The 9,454-nt window shown below is 36.4% G+C and overlaps 1 protein-coding gene across 1 annotated transcript; it reads right to left on the bottom strand.

Moving 5' to 3' along the window:
- Positions 1-2,424: 2,424 nt before the first annotated feature.
- c23h19orf47 (chromosome 23 C19orf47 homolog) lies at positions 2,425-9,378 on the bottom strand. The gene is made up of 8 exons (XM_059506317.1): positions 9,239-9,378; positions 7,982-8,069; positions 6,818-6,932; positions 5,944-6,025; positions 5,691-5,804; positions 5,003-5,146; positions 4,771-4,847; positions 2,425-3,433 (listed from the first exon to the last, which is right to left on the bottom strand). Exons 1-8 carry the CDS (start codon positions 9,303-9,305, stop codon positions 2,894-2,896), a joined length of 1,227 nt encoding a protein of 408 aa, XP_059362300.1. The 5' UTR covers positions 9,306-9,378; the 3' UTR covers positions 2,425-2,893.
- Between the last annotated feature and the right edge of the window lie 76 nt (positions 9,379-9,454).

Below are 9,454 nucleotides of genomic sequence, written 5' to 3'. Positions count from 1 at the left end.
ATTATACACCAATTTGCATAACCTATTCTTTAGAGAATCAATTCAAGAATTGGCTAAAAACACATCTCTTCCATCTTTATTTGACCCTCTAACTCTAGCACTCTCTATTTTAAATCTATTCTTTAGAAAAGGACCCTTTTAGACTTGCACTATTTATTAACTAACTGCTTGTTTCTTTATATAAAAAAAAGAAACTAACACTAGCTTCTGTAATCTCCTTGTATTCTATCTGTTTTTTTAATTATACACTTAGCAAAAGCAAAAAAAGGGCCTCTAAAACTAGTTTGCTCTATTCTTTTCCTATTCTATCTTTTTATTTTCGTTCTTTTTATTATATGATTTAAAAAAAACCTTGCTACATGTACTACATACATTAAGATTACTTAAGACTTAAGACACTTGCATTTCATTGCTCTTTTGTTGATTTTGATTGCTTCCATTGTCCTGGCTTTAGATAAAAGCGTCTGTTTAATGACTAAATGTAAATGCATAAGGCTGACTAGGCAGATTTAAAGATGAAGATCATTAATAAAATACAAGAGATAACATTATCCAGAAGTGTTTAAAAAGCGAATAATACTTTGCTTTCATCTGTTAAGTTAATAATAAAATAAAAACACAAATCTTTTCAGTGCAGTTATAAATTGTAATGCAGATACATACTGTATCTAGGCTAAATTAATAACACAGCCTAGAAAAAACAGAGTCAGCATGAAGAGGCAAATGTTGAACAGTGATGAACTGCTGAGATCCTCTTACAAATCGCTCAGTGTACTGCAACACTGGAGACATAAGGGCTTATGTAGTCCTCACCATCTGCGTCATTTACTAGAACATGCATTAAACGCAGCTCAGTGCAACATTTCTTTGCTAGCACATCAGTTTCGTATAAGAACTAAAAATCATATCATTATGTCTGCATAGTGACCTTCTTTATCAAACTAATTATGCAGTAAAAGTCTCACATATGAGAATGCAGGATATTAATGATGGTTCATACAAATGATTGCAGACCTTCATTCGTCAACTTGCTTGTGTTCTGCTACACAACCCCATAAATGGAAAAAAGGCCATTTATTTCAGCCTAACCACTTTAAAGCTTAGGTAGAGAGAGGAGTGGAGATTAATTTGCATTTTTCAATTTAAAATTCATAGGGATGTAATCATACCTAAAAACATGGTAAAATGATTATAAAATACTCCAAAACCCAGTTGTTATACGTTAACAACAATGCACTTCATATAAAATTGTATACGGTTAAAAATAAACAATTCAAGATTTTTCTGTTTTATCATTTTATATTCAATCCATTCCAAAGACAAATATTCTTTAGCAATATTTCATAAACTTACCCAGTTAAAATGTTTTATCTCTCTTAATATTCTTTAAACATAACATTGTAACGGAATTCTGCATTTAAGATGCTTAAAATTATAATATTATATAAAAAAAACATGACAAAACACAAAGCATAGGTTATCAGAACGGCATGATTAGTGGTTACTGTAGTGAACAGTACAAAGGGGTGAAAACTTATACAATACATAAGGGTCCATCTCCACGTGTGTTGCTTGGCAGCAGCATGCTATCACCAATGCTATATTTGCTCTGCTTGTCCAAGGAACACTTAACACCACAAACTCCCATTGGATGGCATTTTAAATATGGAAATTTGAGAGCAGAGACACTTTAACACGGATCAAGCATGGTTACAGTTGTGGTCACAAAGAGGCGGTCACACAACACTTTTAAATTTCATTTGTATGCATGTGAGAACGAGACACTGGAAACACAAGCTCACACGAAACATATTTGCATTTTTGGGCATTTCAAGTCTAATTTTTTGGTGAACTGGGAATTCCTATAGTCACCAATAAAAATAAAAAAAGACACATCATGATGTAACCATTTAGCTGAAAAAAAAAAAAAGAACAAACTTTAAAGCTGCAGGTTTGGAAAAGGAAGTAGCCTGTAGGTTTTCTCATTTTGGATGTATTATTTGTTGTTGTTTTTTTTCTCTATAAACATCTAGGGTGACCGTAGGTTAAGGCGCATTAATGGAAATGCTCATGTGTGCAGTTTTAAGCCAACATATGGCTTTTTCTTTATTATAAAAATCCTTTGAAGTGAAATGAATAGTTAACACAAAAAATGAAGTGTCACCATTTACTCCTCTTGTCCAAAACTGTATGATTATTGTCTTCTGCAGAACACAAATTATATTTTGAAGAATTTTGATAACCAAATCATTTTGGCGCCCACTGACATCCATTAATCAAGAAACAATTCCACAGAAGAAACAAAATCATACATTTTCGGAATAACATGAAGGTGCGTATATGACAATTATTTTTTATTTCTTGTGAACTATCCCTTTAAAAACTAGGAAGAAAGAACATGAGCTTACTTCATGGAGGAATCAGTAAGCTTAGGTGTTTGTGGTAAACACAGCACATGCTTTTACTCAAGTCTCTTGGCTACCGTAGTGGGAAAAAAAACAACCTTGACATTTCATGCATTTGTTGCTGGGCGCCATGCATTATAAAATCTTTATTACAAACCCCACTTTAATCTGGAAAAAATGTTTTACTCACAGGGGCACAGGAGAGCAGATATAAAAGTAGGATGGGGGATAGAGCATGATTCCTATAACCAAACAAAACGAGACCAGTTATGTCCACACTGACATTTAACAGATATTGCATCTGTCCCTTTTTTTCCCCTTGTATCATCAATTCAGAACACTCCATGAGGTAACAGCATATCAACTTCCCAATCCATCAAGTGTGGTCCTAGAGTTTCTCCACTCACTCAAATGGAAATTCAGGTGGGTTTTAATTTATAAAAGGGGCAAACTGGATAAAAAGTGATGTCTTTAAGTTTTTTTGGGTATTAGGTTTTCCGGGCTCCCAGTCTCTTGAATACACTGACTGCCCCAGCGTCCATCTGAGCCCCGTGAGTGTCGCCTGTGCTACTACTGACCTTATGGCTGGCCAGAGCAAAGCTGCCCTGGGCTTTGCTTCTGCTACTCGTAACACGACTGTCCTGGGTGTCTGCAGGCTGACTGACTAGAGGGGTCGAAGAGGTAGGGTTGACTGATGGGGCCTTGCCCAGTCTCTGGAGTACACCCAGTTTGGGGGTCCCCTCCTGGCTGGAGGAGGAGGTAGAGGAGGAGATAGGTGGTGTACCTTCAGATAAGGGGAGTTTGTACTTTGCACCTAGTCTACGCAGAGTGAGGGGTTTAGATTTGGCAGTTACAGTCTCTTTTTTAGAAGTGGGTGGGGGTCGTTTAAGAACGCCGGCATATTGTAGCACTGAGCCCTCACCGTCGCTGTCATTGTCCTCTAAAGCCTCTGCAACACCATCGGTCTTTCCTCCACCCTTTTCATCTTCCTCTGCTTCACCCAGCCGGCTAAACACACCTGTTGGGTGCTGCATGAAAAAAAAAGTGTCAGAAAGACAGTGATGTGAAAAATAGAATCACTTTACAACAAATTAACATCAGTTAATGCATTAGGGTTCTTTTTGGTTCTATGTACATTTCTACATATACAAATATATTTAAAATATTTTAAGTTAGAGCTACATTAGAATTAAAGGGATAATTCACCCAAAAATGAAAATTACCCCATGATTTACTTACCCTCAAGCCATCCTAGGTGTATATGACTTTATTCTTTCAGACGAATGCAATCAGTTATATTTTAAAACAGATGACATAGGACATCAACATCATTAGAATATGCTAGTCTCATGAGAGCCAATGTTTGTTTAAAGGAGCAAAGGAAGCATTGTTTCCTTACTTTAGCAATCGCTTATATCGAAATCCTCTGAAATTTTTCTTTACAAATCCTCGTTTTGTAGTTCTCATTTGTGACCAATGTTTTAGCTTGCTCTCTCCTCTGTGCTTCCGCATTCGTCCTTTCTCACTGGAGCTTACTCCTACATCATCTGCCCAGAAAGGCTAATATGCATACGACAGTTAGCACAAGCTAGAGATTACTGTTTATAACATTTTAAATATCGATTCGCTACTGGAGTCCTTTATTCCCCCTGGAGCTGTGTGAGGCACTTTTTATTATAGATGGAAGCGCTTTATTTGAATTCTTTTGGACCATTGAAAAATAATACCCAACCACTGCCATGATAAAGTTTGGAAGAGCTAAGACATTTTTTAAGGGGTTCATATGATGCGATTTCAAGTTTTCCTTTCTCTTTGGAATGTTACAAGCTGATTGTGCATAAATAAGATCCCCGAAGTTGCAAAGACTAAAGTCTCAAAACCAAAGAGATATTCTTCATCACAGTTAAGACTCTGCGATAGGGCATAAAGGACCTACAATAATGTACAGTATTTGAAAAATAATGTGATTTTTGAACATCAAAGCACGTCAACATATTCTATAACAACAAACACACAAAATAATAATCTTTAAAAAAAGCATCATATGACCCCTTTTAATATAACTCCAATTGCATTAGTCTAAAGAAGAAAGTCATATACACCTAGAATGGCTTTTTTCACATTTTTGGGTGAACTTTCCCTTTAACAATGAACTATAGCATATTTTTGAATTAACATTAACCTAGATTAATCAATGACCGAAAAATGGTTCATGATACTCACAGCACTTTGAATGTTATTGTAGTGTAAGAACTAAATGATAAGTGTAATATTGTGTATAATAAAGAAAAAACTATTCTTAGTGCCTGAGTTTTTGCGGTCTTGTTTATCTGATGGACAAAATCAACACAATACAATTTCTCACCTTATTGGCTGAGGTGGTGTCTGCCTTAGACTCTGCTCCAAGTCTATCAAACACTGAAGTACGCTTTAAAACCTTAGCTGTGTCAAAGCAGGGAAGATTAGAAGATCAATCTTCTCAAAATATGATCAATATTATCTCAAATTATTAGTTAGGTGGTTCTAATTCAACAGTTCAAATTATTGCAATATCATATTAGCTTAAAGACTCAACAAAATATAATATCCCAGGGCACCTTTCTTTGCCTGCTGTGCTAGGAGGTGTCGAGTGCGAGCTGTTGTGCCTTTTGGCATGTTTATGATATATTTCCCCTCCATTTCTCTTGTGACTCGCCGGCGCTTCACTTTCAACCCATTTTCTTCTGCTGGCTTGCTGGGCACTGTGAGAGGAGGAAAGAGAGTTTTAAATAATCCTGTTCCATTTAAAGAAATAGTTAATCCTAAAATGTATTCAACTTTTCAAATGTTCAGGGTCAGTAAGGTTTCTTTATTTTTAGAAATTAATACTTTCATTTAGCAAGGATACACAAAATGTATAACAAAAATTTCTATGTATATATCTTTTTAAAAATTCAAATAAATACTGTTCAATTATTTTCTATCAACCTTGAAAAACATCAGTTTCAGGTTTCACAAAAATATTAACCAGCATAATTGTTTTCAAAATTGATAATAATAGGAAATGTTTCTTGAGCAGCAAATTAGCATATTAGAATGATTTCTGAAGGATCTTTTGACATTTTACAAAATATTAGAATGGTAAACAGTTCATTTAAATGGCACTATTACTTTAATATTACAGTCTTTACTGTACTTAAGAAATCTAACCAACACCAAACATTTAAACAAGAGTTTATATATGCTACATGTGTGTATTTATGCAATAAGATTAACATCACTGCTTGTTATCCTAATCAGATGTACCTGTTTTGGCACTGGCGTTGGAGACGGTTACTGAAATTCGGTTGTCAGGGCGCCGAGCAGGCGTGCTTGGTGGGGAGTCCCGGCTCAGAGCATTGGCAATCATGCGGGTGGCAGCTGTCAGGGGAACATGAACATTACCAGAGCTACAGCTTCAGCTCACTCACAAAAAGATAAATCACTCGCTGTCTGAGCAACTAGTAGAAGAACTGCATATAAATAAGTATATACAACTATGCATATTAAAGATACTTACGAGTGTTAGCAGTACGTCTCAGTTCAGCCTGTACACTAGTCTGTCCAGACGAAATGGCCTCGGTTGTCGTTTTACACATATCCTGCATTAAGTAGATTAAAGATCATTATTTTACATTTAGAATAATGAAGCATGTCAATGCAAGGATATGCATGAAAGACAAGAAAACCTTTAGTGATCAGCAAATGTTGAACATACTGAAAGCAAGACAGTGTATGGCATGGGGTGCAAGACAAGTTTTGGATGAAATTTCAACAATAAAATGGTTCAATAATCAACAGTTGAAAGGTTAGTTCAACCAAAAATTACAATTCTGTCATGAATTACTTACCCTCATGTTGTCCCAAACCCTTAAGACCTTTGTTCATCTTCAGAACACAAATTAAGATATTTTTGATGAAATCCGAGAGCTATCTGACCCTCCATAGACTGCTATGCACCTGAAATGTTCGCAGAGCCAGAAAGGTAGTAAGGGTATAATTTAAATAGTCCAAGTGGCATCAGGTTCAACTGCAATTTTATAAAGCTATGAGAATGCTTTTTGTGCACAAAGAAAACAAAAACATCAACTATCAAATAATTCTTCTCCTCAAAACCACATATTCGCTAATAATCGAGAGTACCACAATGCATACGCGTGCTTCCCTGAGCGTAAACAAGGCGCAGCACATTGTTTACGTGCAGAGGTACTTTCGATAATGGCGGAAGACATGATTTGGAGGAGAAGATTTGATTTTCATTTTATCAAAAATATCTTAATGTGTGTTCAGAAGGTCTTACGGGTTTTGAATAACATGAGGGTGAGCAACTGATGACTCCTTGTTGATGATGATTTATTTTTGAGAAAACTATCTGTTTAAAACATAAAAATCACCTGTCTATACACATGCTTTGCATGTTTGAGAATGGCTATGATGTCCCCGATGACTGTAATTCCCAAGTCCATCATTATTTCCTTACTGAGGTCCATAAGCATGCTTTTCTGAATCCTGAAAACAGAAAAGTAGTTGAGGTTTTTACAGCATCCAGTGGTGCAGTAGATTAATAATATTCTGTTCACATTTCAGAGAAGGCCAGATTTTGACTGTCCAAAATGGTGAGAAGAGACCTATCAAGTGAAGCACACAAAAGCAGGGTGAGACCGATCCTGTACTGAACCAGACGAACCAGTTCATGTCTATTTAGACATGCCTACTACAGTGGCTACCTTTACAAGGACACCTTTTGTTTCAGTCAGAATTGAATTATTCTGATTGATGAACCTGAATGCAGCATCTAAATAAATTGGGTTGACGTGCAGGTTTATATCTCATAAGCTTCATATCAGATTTGATCTTGTGACATGCACACACTGCACAAATATACAGTGTTCTCCTACCATTGCTTCTTTACTTTGTTTAAAAAAACGGACTTCATATTTATCTTGGGTCCTAATTAGGAGACGACAAGCACACGTCGCTTTGTGCTGTGCTGTTTATATTTATCAAGCCATAAAATTGCCCATTCCTGTGGCCATAACAAGCTGTCTTTGAATGAGACGAGTGAGGACTAATGAGATGTTGTTCTGCTCCACTTCACAGACAATGAATGGAAGGAGAATTTTAGAATAAGATGACAGTCATTCATGACACTTCATTCTGCAAAAACAACCAATTGTTCCACCTGTCATACATCATTACGACATTTCTACATCATTATGCAAGCAAAGCACTTTACAGTTCCAGTTTGCAATGTGATTGTGGGTTCACATGTGCTCTAGATCAGGTTTGGGAAAAGTCTACACAACCCATTTCCAATCCAATCAAAACTTAATTCAGCTCAAGCTCAATCAGGGGGCATTTCCCAAAAGCATCTATGGTTGTGAGTTTTGTCGAGATTTCAAATGGAACTAGCTACCATACCATTTTGGAAAACGCACCCCAGATCGATTAATGTGTTTACATGAAGGATTTTTAGTTCAACTGAGCCTTTAAACCGATTACTAATGGATTATTTGGTTGCATGTAAAAGTGGCTAGAGAAAGCCAATGATTTTTTACCTGTTATCAACAAAAGACACTGCGTAGTTGACAGCCAGTCCAGGAGGGATCCCAGCATCTCTGAAGAACTGGATCCATTCTGAGGTGGCTAAAAAATAAAAAGTGCTTATATGCATTCTGAAGTATAATATACATTTTAAAAGTGCTTATATGCATTCTGAAGTATACCATACATCCAAAAAGAAACGTACACTTTTGTCGTCACAAAGTGACTGTAAAATAAAAACTGTCAGCAATGTTACACATTATGGTCAAGACCACCATTTTATCTGTTGATGTAGAAACAATGTTCTATCATGTATCTTATTTGTTAAGCACCCGCAGACAAGATCGTGAACTATTTTGATTTTGTCAGATGTCCGTGTTCTCTGTCTCACAGAAAAGTGCAGATAAAGTTAAGTGGCTTTGATTTTAAAAACTAAAAAAATAATGAAGAATATATATATATGTCCTAAAAACACTGAATGTGGAGAAAAGAAAACTTAAAAACTGTATTTATGTTAATGTATATGTATTTGGCATTAATTGGATGACACAGTTTGTGTTTTCATATGATTTGGGGGAAAAGCAATCACATAAAGGTTAAAACAGACTCAAACGATAAATTCTAAGAGACAAAAAAAGTGTTGCAGACCCCGCATGGAAAGGAGGTCAGCAGGATAAGGGACAAGCATGACAAAGAGAGAACACATGGTCAGTCAGAGCAGCTGCTTGAGTGTTATTTTTAAAGCCATGAGTCTTGTGTCAGCAACTGAATTCTCCTGCTCAAGGGTGTTCACGTGATGAGCAAAACTATCTGAGTGGATACATTCAAAATTAATTCACAAAAAAAATTAAGATGTCTTCATGCATATTTCCATTTAATATTCTCCACAATATTCAGTGCTCAGTACTTCAGTCATATTACTAATGCATACAAGAGTTCAAAATATTGTAAGGTTTATTACAGCACCTTTCTAAAGGGGAAAAACAGTCTAGAATGGTTTGCTGGTCTAAAATAATATATTTAAGAACGCCTGCGTGATATAAAAAGCATATAAATAACAACTGTTGTGTAATGCAGACAGAGCGTGGCCTGTTTTCATTGAACCAAGCTGCAGTACTGCGCTTTAGCTCTTCGTGAAGACCAAACCTAAGCCTCCACAAGACACTTTCTTCCGAATTTCCCACCACGGGTAGTTAAATGTTGATTTAGGCGTCTTTGCGGACCTGTACAGTGACCATATTCCATACATTCGGGTCATTTCTTTCTCTTACCTGTTGTGACCGTCGCCATCTTCCCAGGGAAAAACCAACGCGTTGCGGAAACCTTGTGACGTAACATCCTCTCCGTCTTCGGAACAACTCGACTGACCCGAATGTTCCGAGTGACCCGAGCAATCTCTGGCTCCAAAACTCGTCTTATTCAACGTTCTCTTACTCCAATGGGTCACTATGTGTGTAATTTCCGGCACCATGACAATTGAAAGTGTG

Source organism: Carassius carassius, chromosome 23, assembly GCF_963082965.1.
Source record: "Carassius carassius chromosome 23, fCarCar2.1, whole genome shotgun sequence".
Taxonomy (NCBI): Eukaryota; Metazoa; Chordata; class Actinopteri; order Cypriniformes; family Cyprinidae; genus Carassius; species Carassius carassius.
This window is presented reverse-complemented; position numbering and strand designations above follow the sequence as displayed.

Excerpts from the sequence above, each read along its gene's own strand:
- c23h19orf47 (XM_059506317.1), bottom strand. The coding sequence starts at position 9,305 with ATGTTACGTCACAAGGTTTCCGCAACGCGTTGGTTTTTCCCTGGGAAG. Across the intron at positions 5,805-5,943 it reads GAGACGTACTGCTAACACTC|CTGCCACCCGCATGATTGCC; the intron begins GTAAGTATCTTT and ends TTCCCCTGACAG. Across the intron at positions 3,434-4,770 it reads ACACCACCTCAGCCAATAAG|CACCCAACAGGTGTGTTTAG; the intron begins GTGAGAAATTGT and ends TTTTTCATGCAG.